This window comes from Panthera uncia, chromosome D1, assembly GCF_023721935.1.
Source record: "Panthera uncia isolate 11264 chromosome D1, Puncia_PCG_1.0, whole genome shotgun sequence".
NCBI lineage: Eukaryota > Metazoa > Chordata > Mammalia > Carnivora > Felidae > Panthera > Panthera uncia.
Window position 1 is genome coordinate 71,788,244 of NC_064808.1, and position 26,380 is coordinate 71,814,623.

A 26,380-nucleotide genomic window follows, 5' to 3' on the forward strand; every position below is an offset into this window, starting at 1 on the left:
ATCCTGAAAGTCCGTGCCAAGGATGCCGATATTGGATCCAATGGAGATATACGATACTCACTCTACGGATCTGGAAACAATGAATTTTTTCTAGATCCAGAAAGTGGTAAGGTGAAATTTATTTTTTTGGGTAAATGCCATTGTTAATCCATGAGGGAAGTTAAACTCTCATATGGCCTCGTCACTAGTGGGTAGTTAGCATACAAGATCATCGATATGATGCCCTGCTATCTAGGACTCTAAAAAACACTAGCTGCACATGGTGTCTGATGATGGATGCCCTAGAGCGCACAAACTTTCTTTGGCCTACAAGATGTGCCCTGACTTTAGCTACATTCGTTAGCATCAAATAATCAGATGTGTCTATTTGGTTCTTCTGTTTTTCATATCTGTGAGTTAAGGCACCTGCCCTATAAAGAATATAGAGTTACATCACAAATGCAAGTTGCAAACCAGAGAGCAATGCATAGTAAGGAGAGTTTTTTCTCTCTTGAAGTCCCTTTTGGGTCCCTTCCTGAAGCTTATTAACACACTTTTCTGGTTTTTATTAAAGATTCCCACCTAGTTTCTCCAAAGCTATGAGCCCTGAGATTAGTTTATATATTCAGGCAAAATTTATGAGGTCAAAGGTTATGTATGCTAAAGGCAGATGCCCACATTGAAGGCCAGAGCTAATGGAAAAGACATTTTTATGGAGGTAAATTATTTCAGTGTTGTGTACCGGATGGTTCATCCAATGGCAATTTGTAAATGAAGTGTAAAGATTGAATAATTTGCATATTTCCAGTGTTGTGTTGGTCCTAATGAATAATGACTAACTATTGAGTCTCCAAAGTTAATGGCTCCTCCCTGCCCCTCTCCCGTGTCAGCTGCGTCCTACTAGGAAGCACTTGGCTCCATAGAAATATACGACTTGGCGATATAGGTCTAGCAATTACTTATTCAGTAGCTAACATTCATTGAGTAACTAGTAGACATAAAAGAACTTTATGGGATATTAGCGGTGGGCTGCAAGAGGAGTAAAACAAGTCATGCCTGAGGGATATTGAACCCAGTAGGGGGAAAAATTTTTTTTAAATAATAATAAAAGGCAGAATGAAATAAGTGCCCAGGAAGGATATCAGGGGAGTAATATCTGAGCACAGAGGAAAAAGTAGCTAATATTCTGATGAAGGGGAAGAGCTGGTAATTGAACCAAGGCAGGATTCTAGTAGCTGAAGCAGGACACTTCAGGCCCTGGGGTCAACATGAGCAGAGAGCATGGCACATTCGAGGAAGGGCATGTACAACACTGTCACTGGTGAGAAGAGCTATAGGATGGCCTACGAGAAAAGCGGTGTGAGAAAGAACTTTAGGCTGATCATGGAAGGTCTTGAATGCCAAACTGAAAAACCACTGGAAGTTTCTGAGAAGGAGAAGGAAATAGTCCAAGCTGTGTTTGAGAACTGGCTTACAGCAAGGAAGCCATAGAAGGAAATGCTTTATAAGTATAGATGGCTTGGTCTGAATAATGTCTACTAATTTTATTTAAGAATAATAGTATTTCATGAGTCATGCTTTTCAGCAAATAGCATTTATTCAGGTCTGTCACTGTGCTTGTTGCCATTGTCTGTTGAAATTTAAACAACTAACTCTCCACAGCGGCTGATACCTAGCACTGTTCCAGTGGTTAAAATAAAGATATATCTTAGCTCCTGACCTTGCTAAATTCCTGCTGATCCAAACCCCTCAAATATCCCCCCACTGGAACCCTCCCCAAGCAACCATAGGCCCTTCCACAGTCCAGCAAGTCGGGTTTACATTGGCACAATAGGATTCCTTCCAGACCTCTTTCTGCTAAAGCCAGCCTCTGTTTTGATTGTTTTCCTCTAAAAGATGGGGTGAAACAATGTTGGAAGCTCTGGAAGCAGCGAAGACTGCTCTTTCTGGGTCTGTGTATTATTGACATGACTGACTACCAGAGAACTAAGGATACTTTTGTCAATTCTCTATGCTTTTTCTGGAGATATAGCAGAAATCCAGAGACACACATAGCTGATGTCCAGAGCAGGTCTTGAGAGGTTTAAAGAGCTACGGAGCTCTCCAGGTAGCCAAAGGAGGGAAATCCTGATACCAGGAGTTTCACAGTGAGATTAATTAATTTGAAAGCCATGCAGTTGATTTGTCGTTGTATCCAGAAATTCCATAGATTTTTCCCTGATGCTTAAAATTGGATTTGCTCTGTTTTTCAAAGTAGGAAGCACTTGAGACAAATGTCATTGGTCCTTCCCGTATTGGGGATTCTTTATATACGTGATTCTCTGCTCTTCAAAGAAAAGTGGTTTTTGAAATGTGAGGCCTTTTATTTTCACAGGTGAATTAAAAACATTGGCTCTTTTGGACCGGGAAAGGGTCCCCGTGTACAACCTGATTGCCAGGGCCACTGATGGTGGTGGCAGGTTCTGCCAATCTGACATCCACCTGATCCTGGAGGACGTGAACGATAACCCCCCTGTGTTTTCTTCCGAGCACTACAATGCCTGTGTCTATGAGAACACGGCCACCAAGGCTCTCTTGACCAGAGTTCAAGCCGTGGATCCTGATGTTGGTAAGTCAGTTGCACTGATGCGATGCCTCCTTGTTCATGCTCTTGACATATCTTCAGTGGTTACCTCTCCTTTGGTTTTACCAGCCCACCTTGGTTCCTTACCATGAGAACACATGTGTTAAACCAATGACCACGTGTCAGCTTTTCCACTGATATGCTTTACATGTATGAGAGAACACTACAGGGTGTCCCCCGCCGCCCCGCTCCTCCTCTTTCTAGGGTTTCAAAAAGCTATACTCTGAATTTCCTTGGCTTCTAACGAAGAGTTTGGGGCTTGTTTGTTCTTTTTTAACCTTTAGAGTAAAAATAATAGCTTGCTTACTTGCCCATTCCTCCTGAACATAGTTAAAATGCTGTGTTGTGTGGCAGGGAGAATTCATTTCCATTTCTATAAAGAATTGCATCACATGCTTCAGCTGAAATATGACAATCTTGATTTATGGTAGTGCCCCACAGTGCAAAGAACAATTACTAAATGTGCTGCCAGTCCTATGTCAATTTTTTTTAACTGCCATTTTCCATAGCCTTTTGGTCACACATATACTGACGTTACTAGGCAGAATGAGGGTGGTGGAAATAAGACGGAATTCGAACTAAAAGTTGCTGCTGATAAAGTTTGTGTTCAGATCCACTTTGCATAATGAGATGGTGAGTTAGAAAAGCCTGGAGTTAATTGCTAGGTAGTCCTTTCAAGAATGCATAAGTTATTGAGGTGATTGTGTGATGGGATGTACATACAAAAGGGCATATAGACAGCCTCTTGGTTGTGCATTTTAAGAGCTGTAAATCAGAGGACTAGGGAATTATGGGGTGTGTCTGCTATGCTAAACAGGCCTTTATATAATTCAGTGTCTTATTGCTTAATTCTGAATTGAAAGAAAAATTATTGGGCTAATGGAAAAGTAAATACATGATAATTAGTCAAAAACAAACATAGAGCCCAGGGTCTCTGCATATTTCCCCTTCGAGAAATTAGTGGCTACTTTAAATTATTGCTCTTACCTCATTAGCATAATTTTCCAGGCTGAGCACCAACCCTTTAAAAGTCTGCATATTATGTGAAGCTTGGTAAAAAACGGTAAACAGGAAAAGACTCCTTTATTGATTTATAATTATGTAATACCTACGAATGTCCTTTTTTTTTCTTTGTAATTGTATTTCAAGGTTTTTCCAAAACAAGGCCCAGGAACCCCCAGGTTCAAGTATGCCCCTGAGCTTGGTCCACTGCTGTCTTATACAAATACGCTTTTTTAAAGCAGCATTGGAAAACATCCTCTGGACTCTTATTAGCAGGCTTTTGGAGGGGAGAGCAGAAATCATGCAAATAAATCTTTCAATTATTTAAATTTGAGAATGTGTAATGGAGCCATAGGGTGAAACTTAAAAAAAAAATTTTTTTTTCATGTTTATTTATTTATTTCGAGAGTGGGGAGGGGCAGGTAGAGAGGAAGAGAGAGAATCCTAAGCAGGCTCTGTGATGTCAGTGCAGAGCTCAGCAGGGGGCTCGGTCTCAGGAACCACAAGATCATGACCTGAGCCGAGATCAAGATTTGGAGCCACCCACGTGCCCCGAGCCATAGATGAAATTTCATGATTTAATTTTTTGACTTAAATTAAAATCCTAATTTTAAAAAAAATGAAATTTTTCTACTCCCTTCCTTCCTGAAGGAATTGGGTATGCTCTAGCTACCAGAGATTGAAGACAGAAAGAGGCTGCCTGGCGCTCATGATGTTGAGGACAGTGGAGGGATGTTACTGGCTCACGGATGTGGCCGTGGTGAAGAACATGCAGTTAGTTCCATCCTTCTTTTCACTTCTTCTGAGTCAGCTGTTCGTGTTGGGAGTTGGGGAAGAAAGATGACTAGAATCTGGGCCTTTAGCTGGCAGAGATGAGAAAGCCTTTAAAGGCCCCAAACCAGAATAATGACCCCGTCAGCACCTGCCTCTGCTCATTTGCACTAATTCTCCAAAGGCTTACATTCAGAGCTTCAAGCAGACACAGAGGTAGGCACAGAGGCTGTGAGTGCGGTACATATAAAGTGTATTCACCAGACCATTGTATCCGCCTCAGGAAAGCTCTAGCATAAGATACCAGATCCTGTCTCCTTTTCTCAGTTTCTGTACAACTCATTTAGCTTTTCTTAATTATTATTATTGTTCTGAAAGAGTGAGCAAGAGAGCACGCACATGAGAGCGGGGGAGGGGCAGAGAAAGAGAGAGAATATCTTAAGCAGGCTCCACGCCCAGCATGGAGCCCAACATGGGGCTCAATCCCACAGCCCTGGAATCATGACCTGAACCAAGATCAAGAGTTGGACGTTCGACCAACCCAGCCACCCAGGTGCTCCGCACTTAGCGTGAAAAAATAAAGGAACTCAGATAGCTGGCAAGAACAAACGAACACTTGTAAAAATGCAGACGAAGCACCCGACCGTGTCCGGGGCACAGGGTGAGGAGGTGGCTGTGAAGGTCCTGGCCAGAGCTTGCAGGGGGATACCAACAGCAGAGGCGTCAGTCGGAGCTGACATCAAAGCGACATCCTCCAGAGTCCCTGGGTGTCACTGAAATAGCTTACACCATCTTCATTAGCTGCCTGCTCAGAAAACTTACTTCCTCAAGGGGACCCAGCTCTCAGTCTTTCAGAAGGGACCACAGAGGAGCGTGAGATGCATATTGAGATTGCCAGGTCATCACGTGGGCAGTTCACCTAGGGCCCAGCTCACCTGGCCTGAAGCTGAGTTTGCATGTCATTAGACTGAATCTGGCCCTCATATCTTTAGTTTGGCCCATTATATAGTGTTCCAAAAAGGTAGAGTTCATTGTCAATAAAATTCAGGAGATTTTCTTTTCGAATTTTCAGTTCTGGGTATTTTATAAAAACAGAAGCAGCCCTCAGAAGTCAGCAAATTCAGACACACAGCCCCACCATGGTAGGAGCTTAAGACATAGCAGCTGCCTTTATGAGAACAGCCAGAGCTCACGCTTCCTGTTCCCAGCCACTTTTCTTATTTATGTTACTGCCTGACCTCATGAGCCCCTTTGTGACAAGAAAATAGTTGAGTTTTTAAAAAAAAATTTTTTGGAACTGATAATAGATTCCCAGGTAGCCGCAAAAAAATGCACAGATCACATGCGCCTTTCACTCGACACTTTCCTCCAATGACAACATCTTGTGTTAGCTGTAGTACACTGTCAGATTTGGCGTGTGTCACATGTGCGTGCGTGCGTGCGTGCGTGTGTGTGTGTGTGTAGTTCTCTACAATTTTCTCACCTGTGCAGCTTCATGTAACCACCATTACAGAGCTCCCTCCTGCTACCCCATCATAACCACACCATCCTGACACTTCCTTCCCAGTCTCTAACCCCTGGCAACCACTAATCCCCATATCTATAATTTGATTATTTCAAAAAACATTATTTGAAAGGAACTATGTGGTGTATAATTCTTTGAGACTGACTTTTTTCACTAAGCATCCCCTTGAGATCCATCCCACTTGTCCTTTCCCTTGGAGATTCACCTACATTGGCTTTTGATTCTAGTGAAGATCGTTGGCTCCATTTGTGTAGACAGCAGGGTGATTTCATTCATGAAACTTCTTTCGTTAAGCATATTCCTTTACCTGAATTTACAAATTACTTCACCACCATTTTGCTACAGTATAAACAAAGTCACTATAAAATACAGAGAAAAGACCAGGATATATTCATCTGAAATCTGATTCCATAAACTTCATGAATTCAAAGCTCTTATAAGGACTCACTGAACTTTCATATCCTGGTTTTCTAATTTTAAAAACTACTATTGCTTTTAGTCAAACACCTCTTTGCTATGCTGAATTTGTTATTCATAATAAAACCAACACTGTTAGAGTAACTGCCTAAGTTAGGAATAAAATCAAAACAGAGGAGGACAAGATAATTTCAACACCCAGTTTATGAGCTCTACGAAATAGCATGACAACTGCCTAGATTTTAGCATTAAAGTCTTAGTCTTCCTGTAAAATGGAAATGTCCTCAATTCCATAAACTAATGACATGATTTTATGACCTAACATGTATAAAAAATGTAATCCTTTCAGTAAAGATCAGGGGACCTTTTGTTGTTACATTTCGGGGTTAATATCTTCCTAGTTAGTCTACCTCTCATAGGTAGGATTTGTGTCCGGCTTCCTAATTTTGAGGGTCTTCTAAGCTAGCAAAGGAAATATGCAGAGATGAAGATCAGAGCTGAAGTCTGTGACCATTTTAGGCAAAGTTATATGAAAATAAAATGTAAACACGCTCTGCAAAATATGCTGTAGCCCATGATTTATTGAGAGGCCAATTTTGAGATATCTGAGATGCAAAAGGACATATTTTTCCTCTTATGGACCAGGGACACAAGGCAAAGAAAGGTTCTAATAAGCAACTCACTTTCTCCTCTCCTATAAAATATTTCCTGCAAGGTATGGAACTTCTTTCAGGGATTTCAGAGAAGCTTGGGGGCTCATAGCACACATTACAATTTTTTTCCATTCAATTTAACAGAAATTTAGTGAGTGGCTAGGTAGAAGGCATAAGAAGGGATCGCAAGATTCTCCAAGATGAGGACTGTGCAGTGACAGGCCTCAGGTCATGTGCAGCAGTGAAGAGCTTGAATCAGTAGCACACATACTTTTCACAAAAGGCGGAGCTCCCGGAATGAATAGGATTTCAACAGGCAGAGGGAGGAAGGTATTCAGGAAGACAGGAACCATGAGGATAAAGTTGTAAAGCTGGGAATGTGTGGCTCCAACTCAATGATTGGGAGGACATCATGTCATCCAGGATGGAGAGAAGCAAATGAGATGAGAAAAGTAGTCTGGGCCTGACTGTGGCGGTTCACAAAAGCCAGGGATTATGTGCTTAAACCAATAAGTAGAAAACAGCCACAGAGCACTTGTGAGAAAAGAAATGATCAGTTCTGGGTTTGGGAAATGCTAATCTGATAGAAGCCTCCAAAATGAGGGTGAGGAAAGGTCCTAGAAGAGTATTGTAAAAGATTACAAGGGCCAAAATTAGAGTGGTGGCTTAGGGACTTTAAAAGAAAGAGCAGGGGCGCCTGGGTGGCTCAGTGGGTCGGGCGTGCGACTTTGGCTCAGGTCATGATCTCGCACTCCATGGGTTCGAGCCTCATGTCGAGCTCTGTGCTAACAGCTCGGAGCCTGGAGCCCACTTCAGATTTGGTGTCTCCCTCTCTCTGCCCCCTCTTCCCCTCTTGCACTCTGTCTTTCTCTCTCTCTCAAAAACAAATAAACATTAAAAAATAAAAAGAAGGAGCAAAACCATGTCTAATACCTGCCCAGAGTGACTCCCATGGAACAGGGGGGGTGCAGGGAGAGGGTTGGGAGAAGGAGCCCTGCCCACCAGCACACCAGCAAAAGCCTCAGCTGAGCCTCTCAGCCAGCCACAGCAGTGCACCCACAATAGTTGTGACCCAGCCACACAGCCCACACAGGAGACAGCCCTGGAGTGCCTGGTCTGGACACCAGTGGGGATTGAGCTTCTGGGCCCTACAGGACCCTCTACATAAGGCCACTCCCTTGAGTCTGGGAGACACAACTGATCTGCCTAATACATAAAAACAAACACAGAGCCAGACAGAATGAGAAAGCATGGGAATATGTTCCAAATGAAAGAATAGAACCAAACCTCAGAAACAGAATAAAAGAAACAGAGGTAAGCAATCTACCTTATAAAGGGTCCAAAATAATGGTCATAAAGATCCTCACTGGACTGAAGAGTGGATGAACAGAGGTCGGAACTTCAACAAAGAGATAGATGATATAAAAAAGAACCAATCAGAGTTGAAGAATACAATAACTGAAATGAAAAATACTTTAGAGGGAATCAAGAGCAGATTAGATGATGTAGAGGAATTGATCAGTGATCTATAAGACAGGATAATGGAAAGCACCCAAGCTGAACAGCCAAAAAGAAAAAAGAATTTTAAAAAATGAGGATAGTTTAAGGGACCTCTTGCACATCACCAAGCATGCTAACATTTGCATTATAGCAGACAAAGAAGGAGAAGAGACAGAGAAAGGGGTAGAAAACTTATTAGAAGAAATCATGGCTAAAAACTTCTTTAACCTGGGGAAGGAAACAGATATTCAGGTCCAGGACGCACAGAGAACACCAAACAAGATGAACCCCAAGACGTCCACACCGTGACACATAATAATTAAAATGTGCAGGGAATTTTCTTCAAGGGCTAGAGGAAATGTGAGAGGAAGTCACCAAGAAATGAGGAAAAATGCCTCACACATGGAGCGCTCTGTAGGTACTGCGTTACATTAATGAATGGACACAACTGGTAGAATGAATTACGTTAATAGAAAATACAGAGATTCTCTCTAAGACTCTTCCAAGATGATGCCTTCTGCTTTCAAGTGAATAGTTAGGTCCTCACATTAATCAAGAACAGGAAAGAGACAGAGAAGAGTTATCTTGTGGCAGAACTTTCCCATTTCTACCCAAATGTTTGTATTTGCACAGCCCTCAACATTCTTAATTTTGCACTGTCATTCACTGTAATAATGTAAACTTGCTGTCCATGGTCAGGATTCATTTTCTGAGTATTTAATGAGGGAGTTGGTATCATGACCCATGCTGTCCTCTCATGGAGCAGGACCTGCAGTGAACTTGCTTTTCCAAAGCACCGATCTTGTCAGAGGAAATAAATGGCTGGCCTAGTATTGTGGAGCATTGTTTGTTCTGAGAGGGTAGCTCCTTATGAAGGAGCAGGAGATTATTTATCTGAGAGTCATGTTCATTAAAATAACCCCTGAGGGTTGTTAAACAGAGATCTTTCTGACCAAACCACATTAAATGAGTCTATCCAGTTGTTTGTTATCTCCTTTGACTCATCCTAGGCTTGTGTATGTGTGCCACTTACTGAAAGCCATGAAAAGGGCCTTGGGAAGAAAAGTGAAGACAGGAGATAAGCTCTCAGCAAAGTGCTGTGGATTAGGTGCTGGAACTATGACAGAGAAGCATGTCAAGAGCTCTGGGTTAGCAGTTTCCTGCATCTTCATGGGACAAACTCTGTGGGAGTGTCAATCATACCAATCTATAAGGATCTCACTGCCTGCTCACATGGCCTTTCCTTGGTGTGTACAGCAGAGAGAGAGAGAGAGTTCTGTCTGTCTTCCTCTTCTTATAGGCTATGAGTCTTACTAGATTAGGACCCCATCCCTATGATCTCATTTAACTTAATATCTCCTAAAAGCCCCATCTCCAAATAGTCGCATCAGTGTTAGGGCTTCAACATGTGAATTTGGGGCTGGACACAATTTAGTGCTCAATACCCTGGGGAGGAGAGCTATGATATTGTGAGGCAGGCCTGTTAGAGGCCCACATGGTGAGGGACTGAGTCCTATTAGCAGCTACATGAGTGTGCTTGAAAGTGGACACCCGCCTCCATTTGAGCCATCAAATGAAACTGCAGCCCTGCTCAACAGGACACCTTGGGCCACAGCCGACCAGCTAAGCCATGCCTGGATTCCCACCCCCACAGAAACCATGAAATACTACATATTTGTTGTTTCATGCTACGTTCTGGAGTAATTTCCCATGCAGCCGTAGAGAACTAGCACATCCATGCAGGTTTATGGGCGTTCTAAATTCTGTCCATGTATCCTTAAGAATCTCATGCCATAGCCGTTATCCACCCACAGACTCCACTGTGTGAGGAAGAAGGGCTGTCATGCAGGTCAGTGGCAATCAAAACAGGGCCCTCCCTGAAGGAGAAATAGTTCAGCCGAATTGGGAACACGCTGCTTTGATGTGGTGGAGTGAGTGCTGATTCAACAGCGTCAGCCGCTCCTTGTTGCTGCTCTTGTGGTTTCCTGAATTCTCCCTGGGGCAGCAGGCCCACTTTGTTGGTGCATCACGGTCCTAGTAGATGTTCGGATGTTACACTGGCAAGTCCCTGAAAAAAATCCAGTCAAAACCTTTCTTTTCCCAAGAAGGAAACGGAGGCCCATAGACGAGATGTACCCAAGACAACGTTGTGAGTGGCAGAGCGGGATCTAAAAGGAAGGTACCCTGATATCTCAGTCCAAGGCTCTTTTCTGTATTCTAATAATTTCCACCAGAAGGTGTTTCAAGAAGGATTTGATTCTGATTCAGCCGGCCTGCTCTTAGGTACCATATATTCTTCTCTTTCCTAATGCCTTGGAGCCTCTTGCCTCTAAGCTGCATAGGTCAGCGACTTAATGTGGTTTTTCTTCTCCCCCAAAGCTCTGTTATTCTCTAAAGTATTAAATCTTTAAAGGCGGCTGAGGAACTGTTAAAATGTTCATAAAAATTAAATAATCCCCCTAAAGACTGAGACATGGGCCATTTCCGGAGCATGTTGTGGCTGAAACCCTTTGTCTGTTGTGGATATCAAAAAATACAATCTTAAGAGAACCCCAAACACTCACACAAGTAATCCTGCTGTGGCACAAGAGCTAGTGGTATTCTTGCCTGCAGATGGAGAAACTGAGGTTCAGAGAGCTAGCTTGCTCCCCTCCAGCCATCTGTCAGGTGGTCCTGAGCAAAGGTTTCCGTGGCCCCATAAACCCCTGAATTCTTGACTTGCCACCAGCACCAGGACGCTTTCTGCAGTGCACGCAGTACACGTGACTAAATGGTGGACTGTGGCACCCCATCACCTCCTTGTCACATTTGCCTATCGCTTTGGGAAGCAACAGCATGCAGTGGTTTGGGGGGGAGACCAGATCAAATACCTCTAGTCTAGCCTTTACTAACTGTCTAACCTTAAATAAGTTCCCCAGCCCTTTTCAATTCCACTTCCTGCCTATAAAAATGGAGATATTAATTCCTTGTTTTCCCATTAGACCATGAGCTCCTGGAGGGCTGGGACACCAATCTGTTCATCTCTGTGTCACCAGCACTGGCATGGCACCAGGCACCCAGTACATGTTCCATACATGTCTGCTGAGCTGTCGAGTGGTTGGGACAACGAAGTTAGACATTCCATGTTAACTCCTTGACATCTTGTCTTGTGCATAAATGGGTTCCTTCCGCCAGGGACTTTCACCCTCAGAGCTGGGCTCCCTCGTGTAGGAAGCCTCAGAGGCTAAAAATTCCTTTCTCCAGGCCCATTGGACAGAACGTAAATGCCTTCTGTCACACAGGGCTTAATTTGGGAACATGAAATAATCCTCTATGCCTAAGAAATTAGAACCCCTTCAGTTGATTAGAGCACTACAAACTATCCCCTCACAAATTCCAGGATCCAACAGCAGAGGAAAAATAACGCACAAAAATCAGACAAGCTGGTTATCAGCCCTGGCTGTGCATCAGAATCCCTTTGGGAGCTTTTAAAAATAAACAGACAAAAATAAACACAAACAGGTGAAGGCTCCGTCTCCAAAATCTGATTCAGAAAGTCTGGGATAGGGCTCGACATACATTCTTTTCCTCTTTTTGACTGTGATGCCTTGCCTGGTTTAGAAGTGTCTGCGTTTGATACACAGAAGTTATTATCGTTATTATGCCTTTTAAAATCCAATTTCTTCCAAGCAGGGGGTCCAAACAAATGAAATAGCGAGTTCCTTCCAGGAAGGGATGTCTCAGTGAAGAGTTTTAGCACCACCACTCATGAGCAGGGAATTCTGATTTCTAACTGTTGATGGCAGTGACCCATTCACACACTGCTTCATTCCTGGATGCCACAAGGGTGGTTAACAGGCCTCTGTGCTCCTCCGTGGATCAGTCCTGATCCAACATGCAGCAACGCAGAGGACAGGTTTACAGGATATTATATTGTTTATAACAGCTTTGGTAATATGCTAGTGGTTCTGAAAATAGACAGCTTTAGCTCCTGCCATTCTACACTTACAATTTAGCAACACTGAACCCCTTACCCTTCCCTGAGCACCCGGTTTCATCATTCTTAACTTCACATGTGTTCATGTCCCCCGAAATGCCCTTTCTTTTTGTCACTTTTCCACTTTGGTACTCCTGACAACTCCTGTCTTTCCTTCATGACTCAATTCAATTGTTTTCTTCCCTGGGAAATGTCCCTTGGCCACCCCTCACCAATAATCCACTATATATATGCTTGTCTCCTGAGACATGGGAGATATTGAGGGGCTGTGATTCTTCTGTGCATCCTCAGTGCCTGCCAAGAGGTGGGAATCCCGTGAAGATTTATTGGATGGAGGTGATTTATTGGATAGATTAATGACTGATCCAATGGCATACATAGTGACCCACTTAGGAGACATATTTAGTATTATTGCCGGGTAGTCCAGTATAGAAGTTCTATACACCAATAAAGATGGAGTTTTAAATACTTTGATGAATTCATTTACTTACACTTGACTCTTCCGGGCTTAGCAAAGTGCCAAGCCATAGATGGGAGAGTTTATGTCCAGACGAGCTGCAGTCTTTGAGGTTTCGCGAAAGGTGGTTATCACCCACCAGTGGGGCCAACTCTACGGAAGGACAGCCTTTGCAGGTGTGCAGGTCCCTCGCTTAGAAGGGCCCCTGTTGGTTTAATACTCTGCTCTGGCTATGTCCAACAGGGGGCCCTGCTTTCTTCTATGGCATAGAACCTCACAATCATGTTGCCAGTGCTACCCAGCAGAGCTGGTGCCAGCCCAACTGGTGAGTCCCCAGGAAGTCTATGGTATTGCCAGGATCTCCCTGACTCTGTGACTGGGGCTGCCTTGTCTCCTTTTTAACTGTTCAAAAGGCCCCGGGATTCCTGACCCCAGAGTTGGTATTTTGCCCAGGGGAATGTGCCAGGGTTAGTCATCACCCAATGAAAAACTTGTAAGAGGCACTTAAAACAGAAATAATCAGAGAGTCTATTTAAAGTCTAACTTGAAAAGTAATTGCAATTCCATGGACCTCCTAATGGCAACTTTCTTTTATTTTACATCATCTGAAGGCCTATTTTAAAGATAGAAAAAAGTGGTCAGTTTGAGCTCTTTAGCTATAATGGGATTTTACTTGCCTCCCACAGACAATGAGATGAGGCTAACCATTTTCTTCTACAGCTTAATTTAAGGATATCAAATAGCTCAAAACAATTTATCACTTGAAATACCTTTATAATGAGACCTTGACAAAAAAATATTTTTTTAATTTTTTTTAATGTTTATTTTCGAGAGAGAGAAAGAGACAAAGCACGAGTGGGGGAAGGGCAGAGAGAGAGGGAGACAGAATCTGAAGCAGACTTCAGGCACCGAACTGTCAGCACAGAGCCCAGTGTGGGGCTCGAACCCACGAACCGTGAGATCATGACCTGAGCTGAAGTCAGACACTTACTGACTGAGCCACCCAGGCACCCCCCCAAAAAATATTTTCTACGTAAAGTCAGTGTCTTTCTGAGTACACACACACACACACATACACACACACACACAAAATGAGGAATGGAAATATCCAGAAAAAGAATGCTAATATAATACATAAGTATCATTTTCTACAATTATTTCAAATGGTATGTATGTTGAGAATTAAACTGGCCTGGAAAATAACTCAGAAATTTGACTGCTCTCCAAAATTGGTGATAAATTCTCCATTACATGATGTTTGTAATAGTTCTTTTACTTACTAGAAACATGATCTGTGTCCACTGTAGAAAATCTAGAAAGACAGACAAAAGGAGAAACGAGTCAATTCTAACCACTGTTGCTATTTCGATGAAGTCCCTTCCACCATTTTTCTTTCCAGAAATGGACTCATAAACTAGATATTGTTTTGTAACCTGCTTTTTTCACTGGCTCACAAACATATTTCTGTCTCTATGTTCTCTTTTATACTTTTATATGGCAACGTATACAGTATTCTATGATTTGAGTGTCCTATAACTTATTCAGTCAGTTCTCATTCTTGACAAATTGGGTAGTTACCAATTTTATTCACAAATGCAAGCATCCAGTTAGCAATAGTTTTTTATATATGAATGTTTTTATATAGTTTTTATATATTGATGTTTTATGTACACTTTTGATAGTAAAGATTCCTGACTCCTCTGTGTTGCACCCTTTTCGGGTCCTTCATTCTTTAACACTTATACTTGTAGTGGCCCTTGGCCACCCCTCACCAATGTGTAGAGTGCTTATCACCTACATTTGTTGTCTTAGTAATACTCTCGTTTTGATCCCCTGGTCACTTCTGCAGTTCAGTGTTCATTACTCTCTGATGTGGGGCCCTGGACTCAGCATTGAACTACAGAAATAATAAGACACAGTCCCTCTGCGTAAAAGATACATTAATCTAGTAGGAGAGAGGCCATAAGTATAACTAATGATAATGTAAAAATAATATTAAGGGAGCACACAGAAAAGAATAACTGGGAAATTAAGGAAGCTGTGGAGAGGAGACCCTTCACAGAATAGGTAGGAATTTGACGAGGGAGGAGGGGAAGAGAACATTCTGAGCGGAAGAAAAAGCATGTGCGGAGGACTGGGGAGTAAGTGTGCATGGAGTCTTGAGGAGTAGCTGGAATAGAGAACACACAATGGAAGGAGAGCAGGGGATGACACTGAAAGGGTGGCTTGGGACCAGAGGGCAAAGGATTGGAAAGCCATTCTTAGAAGTCTCTACTTCTGACTCTAAGAAGTCAGCAGTCAGAGCCTGTCTTGAGCCACTGAGGCAAAACTGGATCCAGAGCTTTGGAAACCGGCCTCTGGTTAAGTTTGGCCAGGAGAAGAGAGAGTCTAAGGCAGCCTGCAGGTTGGAGTCTCTGGCAACAGTCTAGGTGAGAGAAGATGGGAGCCTCACCTGGTGGTGAGAGCTGGCCATAAGATAGCAAGGAGACATCTCCACGGCAAAATCTAAAGAACTGATGGTTCTGATTCAGATGGGAGACAGAAATTGAGGGGAGATGTGCAGCAAACTCTGTTCAATTTAAATAATTCCTCATCGGGGCGCCTGGGTGGCTCATTCGTTTGGGCATCTGACTCAGGTCATGATCTCAGAGTTCGTGGGTTTCAGCCCCATGTTGGGCTCTGCACTAACAGCATGGAGCCTGCTTGGGATTGTCTCTCTCCCTCTTTCGCTGCCCCTTCTCCACTCATTCTCTCCCTCTCCCACTCTCTCTCTCTCTCTCTCAAAATAAATAAATAAAACTTTTCAAATAATAATAATTCCTCATCAAGTTGTCAAACTCCTAGGTTTGGAGATGGCGTCTTTCAGGCTCCACTTTCCCTCAGTGCGGTGCCTAGAGTAGTCAAACAGGTGGCACTTGGCAAGCCCTTATGAAACGGAAGGGTCGTGTCCAGTGTCTCCCGTGAGAAAGACAGAACCCTTCCACTTCTCAGAAGTAACTACTGTCTTTGAAGGATGAGGCCGTAACCAAAGAATGCAATGACATAGTCAAGAACCGAAGCTTCATTGATCATTTTTCTTCAAAGGATAATCCTTATTGCTTAAATAAGAGCGTGCCTTAATCACCAAGCTTGGGTCATAGAAACTTCTGGTGCTGATGAATACATATGAATGAAAGCAGGAAGAGTATTGGTTCAAAAACAAGTTATTAGGGGCTCCTGGATGGCTCAGTTGGTTAAGCGACAGACTCTTGATTTCAGCTCAGGTCATGATCTCACAGTTTGTGAATTCAAGCCCCATGTCGGGCTCTGTGCTGACAGCTCAAAGCCTGGAGCCTGCTTCAGAGTCTGTGTCTCCCTCTCTCTCTGCCCCTCCCCTGTTCACGTGCACTCTCTCTCTCACTCTCTCTCTCGCTCTCGCTTTCACTCTCACTCTCTCAAAAATAAATAAATGAACAGTTTTTTAAAAGTTACTAGATTGCCTGGGTGTGGAATCAGGGTATTGACCTAAATGGAAAATGGAACATGAGGAACCTTTAAGCGGTGATTCAAATGTTCTATATGGCAGTGAGGGCCATGGTTCCTCGGGGGTATATGTACGTGTTTAGAATTTATGAGCTGGACGCTTAAAATCTGTTCATGTTTTTGTACATAAATTATGACACCTCAGTATACCAATAAAGTTGATTAAAAAAAAAATAAGTGAGAAGAACCAAAATTAAAAGGGTTACTAGAGTCTGATTGTTGAAATTGTTTCAGATCATTCCTTCCCCCGGATATCTATTCCATATGACTTCAAATCCCTTTATAAAAGCCAGTTTACAGGAATGTAGCACAGCCCCTATTTTTACTGTGTCACCTACAGACCAGACCTTGTACAGTTGCTGGAGGATATTCGTGTGAATGTCACAGACAAGGCCCTGCCCTGTCAGAGTCACAGCAGCTGCTGACATAAAACCCCAAAGCCAGCCTAACAGAGCTCTCGCGGGTTCCTTAAGCTCAGAGAGCTCAATGTTAGGAGGAGGGCAGAAAACGTTTTCCAAAGACCACGTTAAAAAAAATCTCAAGGTACTTCTGTGTTGACTGCTCACGCCATTTGGTTTTGGTGCTGATTCTAACACCTGTAACAATCTCAAACATAAAGCTGAGTTCTTCTGACTCTGGGTTAGATCCCTGGGAATGATCCTAGCAGAGAGCATTATCTCTCACCGAGGTAATAATGCCTTGCTGTAAGCTGTATGTGTGAACTCTGAACACTTAACTGAATGGTATGAATCTGCTGCACTGAGCTTTCTTCCCATCCAGAAGATTCCAAGAGCTGTCAGGATAGGCTTAATTTGGACTTTGGTGTTACAGCCCACTTATGCCCAGGCGTGGCAGCTTAATGAGCATTTTTGAAGGTGGGGAGATGATCCTTTGGAAATATAAATGAAATGAGCTCTATTAGTTTCATTTGGAAATAAAGTACAGTCTGAAAGATCATCTTGGACCTCACCTGATCTGGGTTCTGTCATTTTAAAATTAAAAAAAATTTTTTTACTTTATTTTTTGAGAGAGAGGGAGCAGGGGAAGGGCAGAAAGAGAGGGAGAGGGAGAGAGAACCCCAAGTAAACTCCACACTGTCAGTGCAGAGCTTGATGGCGGAGCTCAAACTCACAAACCATGAGATCATGACCTGAGATGAAATCAAGAGTCAGATGCTTAACCGACGGAGCCACCCAGGTGCCCGGTCATTTTATTTCTTTATTTTTTTAATTTTTTTAATGTTTATTTATTTTTGAGACAGAGAGAGACAGACAGAGAGAGAGACAGAGCACAAGCAAGGGAGGGGCAGAGAGAAATGGAGACACAGAATCTGAAGCAGGCTCTGAGCTGTCAGCACAGAGCCCGATGTGGGGCTCACGAACCGTGAGATCATGACCTGAGCCGAAGTTGAACAATTAACCAACTGAGCCACCCAGGTGCCCAGCCCCCTGTCATTTTAAAATTGAAGAGACCTGAGGCCCAGTGATGAGGTTAAATGACCTATCCAAGCACATGGGTATAGCTTGGGCAAACCATGGGCTAGAGGCAAGGTCTCCTGTCTTCCAGAACTGGACCATATTGCCTTCATTTGAAAGTACTCAAAACTTCAACTGTTATGTGCTATCCGATGTCTAAAAAGTCCATCTCTCTATTTGGCTGACTTGAGAGGAACCTAACCTCCATCTAGAAACCTTCCAAGAAGGGAAATATAGATACCCTTGGCAACCCACCTCAGAGTTTCACTGCCTTCCCATACTGGGAATTTTTCTGTGCTATTTCCTTCCTCCAACCCCACCCTCCAAAATGCCACTACCTATTGCTTCCTTTCAGCAAATAGGGATTTTAATCATTCTCTTTTTACTTGATTTTAATCCTCTGAAGACCTGCCTGCTCCATTTGCCACAATTATAGCATGCAGAAACTTCACTTGCAATGAAAGTCCTATTTCTCTTGGTAGCCTGTCATTTCAGCATTTTGGGAAGCTAAGTAGCTCCGTCCTCATTAAATTAGGCTCAAATTGGAGAAAAGAATTACATACTTAAAAACACAGACGCAAAATGATAGATTAGTGTTATACCTTAATAGAACACATCGTGGCATGCAGTAAAAGCATTAGACCAATTAGCAAGCAAGTTTTTTACTCAGGTTCATCTTTTTTGCTGGGTATGTAGCAAAGGGATGGTGATTTGAAGGATGGAATTTATCGTATGCCCTTGGATAGAAAGTTACCACTTTAGTGGCATGACCTGCATTCATTTAACAAAGATAGCACCCATCACCTGGTAACACAGCAAAGATCCAAGCGCTACACCAAATGTATTGTCTCCAAATTGGCATTTACCCGTCCGGCTTTATTTCTAGAAATCATTGAAATCCATGGCAATTGGGTCTAAATGGGAATGTTAATACATTCCAAAAATATATTCCGCTCTTTCCTTGAGAGCTACCAAATCATAAGTGATGGCATTTAACAGGGTTGGTGGTTTGAGGTTTTTTTTTTTTTTTCCTCCCCTCCCCCTTTTCTGGTCTCGCTTCCCTATCAATCTGATTGGTAACAGAAAGGAGAAGGAAACAATAAATCTCCCAGTTCCTCCTGGTGTGAATGCCCAAGATATTGTCAGAAGCAGAATGTATGGGAAGTGGGGGGGGGGGGGGGTTTGGGTCAGCAACTTGGTGGGGGGAGGGGATGCTTTTCTGCTGTGGTAAAGCAGAAAAACCCTGCCTCCGAATCTAAATTAACAGAATCTGCCCGGAGGGGAGCCGTGGTCTTTGTGTGGCTGATTAATGTCAGCCTTGTAAACGCAGTGCTCAGACAACAGGGCTAGCCCGCTGAGCAGGAAGCTCAGAGAACACAGCATCTCCTGCTCTGGGATGTGAGCAAAGCCGGGTACCTCTGAATAGGGCTGAAAGAGAGAGAGGCAGACCAGGAACATAGGTGATAGTTTTAATTAGATTTCAGCTGTCTGTCCTAGTGAAAGAAACACAGGCAGCCATTAGGGGCACCTTCCCTCCAGGCCTTGTGGCCACAGAGAACAGCAGCGTGCAAATCCGACCCCTGCCTCTCCTAACACTCAGCTCTCAGCCTGAAAGCCACCGCTTTCAGAACAGTCGGAAGTGCTCTTCTTCCCAAATGATCTTTAGGTCTGAAGGGGAAGCGTGTCCAAGAGCACATCTCCAGAAATCCTTAAAGGGAACACAGGAGCTTTTCCCTCATGCTTACCTAAAAACGCTAGTGGCAGCAGGCAAGCCATCAGTCCTTGGTTTATGCATCTGCGAAGTGGGTCTTGTCAGGAGATGCTCAGATGAAGGATCCTGCATGGATCTCCTGCCCCAACTTATTGTTCCTAAGAGTGGTGTTCCCTACACTGGGGGTGGAAGTCAAATCCACAGGCAATGTGTGTGCTTTGAAAACCTGCATGGTGTATTGATGTCAGTCGCTGATGTATTCCCATAAATCTGTTTCTGTGACTTTGAGCGGTGTCCTGAGAGCCTCTAATCAGTCACTGCAGCTTCTAGGCACAAGACCAGCTCTGCCCCCTTCCCGTCCCCCCCCCACCCCCCGCAGGGTTATTGCAACACTATGTATATTCACCCCAGGAGTTGATGTTGAAGAATTTAATCTTGGAGAGCCAGAAGGCATCCTTAAAATGTCTGCTCTGGGGCCTTATTTTAAGGGGCAGCGAGGAAGAGGAGAACCTTCTTGTTTTTAATCCCAGCACCAATAAAATCAGAAGCTGATGTGTATATATCACAGGGTAGTTGTTTTGAAAGAGAAATAAAAGTAAATGATGAAACTCTGGAAAAAATGGACTCTCTGGAATGGAACCAAGAACAAGCTCTCAGTATTGACCTTTTGGTTAAAGCCACATAATGCAATTTATGTCATTCCCTCCAGATAGATGATTTTATTGGTTTGCTGGGAATTTTGGCTTAAGGGAAATTACATACTGGGGGAGCAAAGTGTTTAACTCTTATTACTGCTGAATGTCTGACCCCATGGCGAGGTGTTATAGTAGAAAACAACACAGAGTTAGGCCCTCCCCTCTAAGAGCTTACATTCTAAGTCTGTGATTTGTAAAAGGCATTTTTAGATCGTGGTCATAGCTAAAAACCCTTGATTAATGACTGTCTTCATTAAGGCATTTAGGATCAAAGTAATGCTTTTTCAGCCTACAAAGATGTTATATTTTGCCTCTTAGAAATCTTAACACCTAGTGAATTGGGGGTGCGTAAATCATTTTGAAGTCCTAAGATCCTCTGATGAAAACAGTTCAATCAGTCTTCAGAACCAGAAGTCAATCTGATCATCAACCACTAATTTGTTGGTTGTTGGTGGACGTCTCCTGGCTGGTATGTTTTAGCTTTCATGTATATGAAGGTAAAATGGCGTCTTGATAAATAAGTGCGTTTCTTTAAATCACAGAGCTGGAGGCCACCCTCTGAGTAGATCTTCCCCCTTTTTTGATGGAGTGCTCCAGGCTCACTGGCCATTGGACTTCTTTTTCTCTTTGCATTCTCTTACGGCCCCAGCCATCCTCAGGGCTCCGTGTGGCCCTGGAACCAGGAGGCGCTCACATTCATAGCTCCACATGGACTCTCCTCTGGTCTCCAGCCTCCTGCACCGGCTCCCTACCTGAGTATCCGCTTACATATCAAATGCCCATCTTGAACTTAATCTGTCCAAAGTGGGGCTCCTAGTCTGTCATCCGAATCCTGGTCCTCCTGCAGTCCTTCATCCCAGCCGACGGCAGCTCCCTCTGAGTCATCCTGGGATCTTCTCTTTCTCTCACGGCAGAAAACAGTCTTTTCTCACCACCTCCAAGTTGACAACACACCCGGGATCGCTCCCTTCTCACCACCTACGTGTTCAGAACAAGCTGACCTCTTCTCACCACTCAGAGGCCACCACCAGTGCAAGCCACCACTGTCACGTGCCTGCGTTCCTGCGGGCGTCAGCCAGCTGTCCCTGCTTCCTCGCTTGCCGCCCTTCCTTCTCTTCACAACCAGCAGCCTGAGTGATCCTGTTAAAATCTGAGGCACACCCCATGACTGCCTGCCTCAGAGCCCTCGGCTGGCTTCCTGGCTCAGCACCACAACCCCACGTGCGCTGCTCCCCAACCTGCTGTCACCCTGAAACCATCTTCTCTTTCTTGCTTCCTGACTGTAGTCACACCGGCCTTCTCGACAGTGCCCTCCAACACGCCAGAGGGGCGCTCTGCACTTGGGGGTCTCTCCGCCTGCCACGTTCTCTCCCCAGATTATCTGCCCTGTTCTCTGCCTCCCCTCCTTTGGGTTTTTATTCAAGGGCCAAGGCCTTCCCTGAGCACCTTATTTAAAATTACCACCCTCCCCTCCATCTCCCAAACTCTCTCTCCTCCAAGCACTCCTGGTCGTCCCCCCCGTGGCTTTTTCTTCCTTTTTACCCCCTGACCTGCCATTTGTTTTACAGATTCTTTATTCTTAATTTATTACTTACACCCACTAAGTGTAATAATTTCCTCAAGAAATGGTTGACTCTTGTCCATTGCTAAAATCTCTAGCACCTAGAGTAGTGACGGATAGATTCCAGATAAACATTTTTTGAAGTAATTAATTTGTATTTCTCTTTTGGTGGCACATCTTTACCCCCGTATTTATTGGCACCTTAGAGTTTTTCTTAAAGATGCATGGGGTTCTCTAATATATGAAGAATACCCAACTATTTATGATATCTGTTGCCAATATTTTATGTTTTTTTATTATTTAAGTTAGTTGTATATGTTATTTACATACAATGTTGTTTTTTTTTAACGTTTATTTATTTTTGAGACAGAGACAAAGCATGAACGGGGGAGGGTCGGAGAGAGAGGGAGACACAGAATCTGAAACAGGCTCCGGGCTCTGAGCGGTCAGCACAGAGCCTGACGCGGGGCTTGAACTCACGGACCGCGAGATCATGACCTGAGCCGAAGTCGGACGCCTAACCGACTGAGCCACCCAGGCGCCCCACATACAATGTTTTTTTGAGAGAAAGAGAGAGGGCGCACACACACATTATGAGGGAGGGGCACAGGGCGAGAGAGAAAGAGAGAGAAGATCTTTTTGCTTTTCAGTTTTTAAGGCATTTATTTATTATTAATTTATTTTGAGAGAGAGACAGAGAAAGCGAGTTGGGGAGGGGCAGAGAGAGAGGGAGAGAGAGAATCCCAAACAGGCTCTGCACTATCAGCACAGAGCCCAACTCAGGGCTCAAATTCATGAACCGTGAGATTATGACCCTGAGCCAAAATCAAGAGTCGGATGCTTAGCTGACTGAGCCACCCAGGTGTCCCTGTACATTTTTATGTTTTTGTAGGACCAAAGCTGTTGGCTTCTGTCATTACTGAGCTTCTTTCTATGAGTAGCCATAATATTCTAGCGCAGACCGTCATCGAACAGCATTCTTCTCACTAACGTTCTTGTGTCTCCCACAGGCATCAACAGGAAGGTGGTGTATTCCCTGGCCGACTCTGCCGATGGGTTCTTCTCCATCGACAGCTCATCAGGCATCATTATCCTAGAGCAGCCGCTGGACCGAGAGCAGCAGCCCTCCTACAACATCAGCGTCCAGGCCACCGACCAGAGCCCCGGCCAGGCTCTCTCCTCTCTTGCCACGGTCACCATCACTGTCCTGGACATTAATGACAACCCCCCTGTGTTTGAGAGGAGGGACTACCTGGTGACGGTGCCTGAGGACACCTCCCCTGGCACCCAAGTGCTTGCTGTTTTTGCCACCAGCAAAGATATTGGCACAAATGCTGAGATTACGTATCAAATCCGGTCTGGGAATGAACAAGGGAGATTTAGAATCAACCCAAAGACAGGTGGGTAAACAGCAACCTGCTTAGAATTCACAGCTTCACTTTTCCCCTGCTTCTCCTAACCATCTAACTGCCCTCTGGGTGGCCTCTGCTTCTTCCTCTTCCTCCCTCCCAGTGGAAGCACATCACGCAGACCCCAGGGTGCCTTCTGACACTCTGCCTCTGCGCCTGCCCCCTGCCAAGTTGTAAGCTCCTCGCTGTGGGCTCACTGGGCAAATACGTGACCTCCAGGTGGGCTCCAGGATTTCTCGTAGGAAGCCTTGGGAGCAGTAAGGTGGTTCATAGATGGGGACAGGAGATAATATTTGCGCATCGAGCATAAGGGTTTGCTTCTTTCCCTCTCTTTTCTGTTTTTGCTCGATTTCATTTTGGGTTGTTTTACTTGGATCATGTGTTTATGTGTTTGGAAGTGCTCCTGGAGATGAGCATCCTAGTGCCCCTGTCCACGCTCAGGCTGCCAGTCTCTGGTCACCTATCAAAGAAGACATTGCTAAGTCTTGCGTGGTGATATGCAGGCCTTCTCAACTGTGCACCCCAGTCAGCTGGAACCAGCTCTGTATGAGTCCTGTCCACAATTCCCAGTCAGGACACTGTCCTTTCTCACCACGCCCTTTTCAAACTCAGGGGCCATGTGGCATCACCTAGGGAAAACACGCCTGGAAATAAATCAAGAGAACAAAAGGAGAACCTAGGCCTTTCTTTCTATTAGGGAGTTAACTATTGGGGGCATTTCAGGTAATAAAGATGGTAATAAAATAAAGATGGTGATTCAAGAAACAAGTTGGGATATTCTTGGGAGAGTAAACATACTCACCCTTTACACTATATATTTTCCCAGTGTTTGAATTCATATTTTCACAGCACTTTCATGGATAATCTCATTCGTTTACCTATTTCCCTATGAGTAGTCATAATCAAAGCCATCCCATTTTTCAGGTGAGAAAGATAAGTCTCTCCCACTTTGCGTCCATTGGACGCAACTCCCTCATCATCACAGGAGAAAAATGCACTTGCTGAACAGGAAACTCATAATTAGCAACATCTGTTTAGCAGGTTGAATACGCCAGACTCTTATTAATTCATTGGTTATTTCTCGCATTTTCCATATGAGAAAAACAGAGCTTCGAAGAGGTTAAGTAAGTTCCCCACTGTCCACTGTGAATCAGTAGAGGACCCAGGATTGGAGCTCAGATCTTCCTGATTCTAGAATACGTGCTTTCACCTCTGTAGAGCACTGCTATGCTGGGGTCGGGGGAGGTGCAAAATAAGGAGATACCGTTCCTGCCCTTAGGTGTAGGGAGGTGGAAATAGCGATGGAAGAATTGCATTAGCAGCTTCTCCCAGCAGTACCTCTGTTTATTAAGGTCATTACTTCAAATTAAAATGTATGGGATTTTCCTCATTTAAATACGTGTTAGACTTAGTCTGTCTAGTTATGGCCATTGTATATGAACACCACGGGGAAATGGTTAAGTACTGTTTAAATTTGACACTACGTAACGAGGCTGGGATACAAAACAAAGCACTAAGGGTGGTAATTGCTAAGAAAACTTAATTATGGGGAGAAAGAGGCTCTTGTTATAGGTATGACTTCTGTTTCTCACCTTAAATAGAAGGGCAGCTTTAGCAGCTAGAGAAGGTGCCTGTCTGGAGATGTGAATGGATGTGACATACTGACCTTGGTCCTAATGATTGTTTTCCAGTTGGGAGAAATGCCCACGAATGCCCTTGAGATCTGCTCTGCAGGCAGTACAATGACCAGTTACCAAGTGCAGAATGCAGAATTGAGTCACCTCACCAGAAAGGGATAGCATGGGAAGGAAGAGCACTCATAGAGCCCCTCCTAGAGGTGGCACCCCACCAGGGCCTTTCTACTTGTTCTACTGGCTTAACTTAAATAGCTTTAGGACGTGGACGTTCCCTCTGTTCTGTAGTTGTGGATGTTGAACTCACACTTATTCGTTGGCCACTAATCCCAGGTATTTCCTTTTCATTAGGTCACTGTACCTTGAGATTTCTGAGATCTTTGCCCTCTTTGTGCTGTCATGGTTTTAGATAAGCGCACTGTAACTTGGCAAAGGCACGTTCGTGGTTAATTGAATTCAGTGAAGTTTGCAGATATTCACTTGCTGACCTGGGACGGGACCGTGCAATCACATCCACACATCTCAGCTCATTTTCCATCTGCCTGGGTCCAGTTAAGGGATCATCAGGAGACGCTTATCAGGGATGCCGGTTTCTGGCCCTTCTCCCTAGAGGCATGTGGGTGAATAATGCCGAAGATTTTCAGGCTGCTTGAGGGAAGTTCAGAAAGTATTGTAGAAACATTCAAAGACTTTATTTCTTCAGTGTTGCATCTGATGGATAGCTATGTTTTAACGGACAGCATTAATCAGACTCTGAGGTGCTTTCAGCAGGGCATTAAATAAACAAATTCCTGAATGTCTAAAATTCTTGGCTGGAGATGATGTGATAAATATTGTCATGATTAGGGAACCGCTGACCACTCTTTTTTTCCTAATCTCTCTTCAAAGGGGGTATTTCTGTCTCTGAAGTGCTGGACTATGAATTATGCAAAAAGTTTTACCTGGTGGTGGAAGCCAAAGATGGGGGCACCCCAGCTCTCAGTGCCGTGACCACCGTCAGCATCAACCTCACGGATGTGAATGACAACCCTCCCAGGTTCAGCCAAGATGTCTACAGTGCCGTCATAAGTGAAGATGCCTTGGTCGGGGACTCTGTCATTTTGGTAGGTGCCAGTGGGAGATCCAGATGTCTGGGACTAATAATTCTACTAAAGAGAGTGAAAAACGTGAGCAAAGTCTGTCTCGGATTCTTGTCACACTCTCTCTTTATGGGTCCTTTTGTCCCCGAGGACTCTAGTCAGTCACCAGTCTTTCAACTGTTCTTTCTCCTTCTGTACATTGGAAGGGTCTGATAAATTCATTTATACCAAAGTTTAAGTGTCTGATAATTACTTTCTTCCTGAAAGTGTATGTTGTTCAAAAAAACAAAACAGACCACAGAATATATTTCTAATGTATTTCCACTGGTTTGTGACCTTAGAGAAGAAGGTATTAGGTGGCTAAGGATAAAAGAAAGTCTGCCTCCCACCC

The 26,380-nt window shown here is 44.0% G+C and overlaps 1 protein-coding gene across 1 annotated transcript; it reads left to right on the forward strand.

Moving 5' to 3' along the window:
- The first annotated feature begins 1,260 nt into the window (after positions 1–1,260).
- LOC125929493 (protocadherin Fat 3-like) lies at positions 1,261–26,239 on the forward strand. Its single transcript, XM_049640741.1, has 6 exons — positions 1,261–1,336; positions 2,354–2,587; positions 13,147–13,228; positions 21,154–21,448; positions 22,823–23,267; positions 25,799–26,239. The coding sequence occupies exons 1-6, from the start codon at positions 1,261–1,263 to the stop codon at positions 26,200–26,202; spliced, it is 1,536 nt and encodes a 511-aa protein (XP_049496698.1). The 3' UTR covers positions 26,203–26,239.
- Positions 26,240–26,380: the final 141 nt, after the last annotated feature.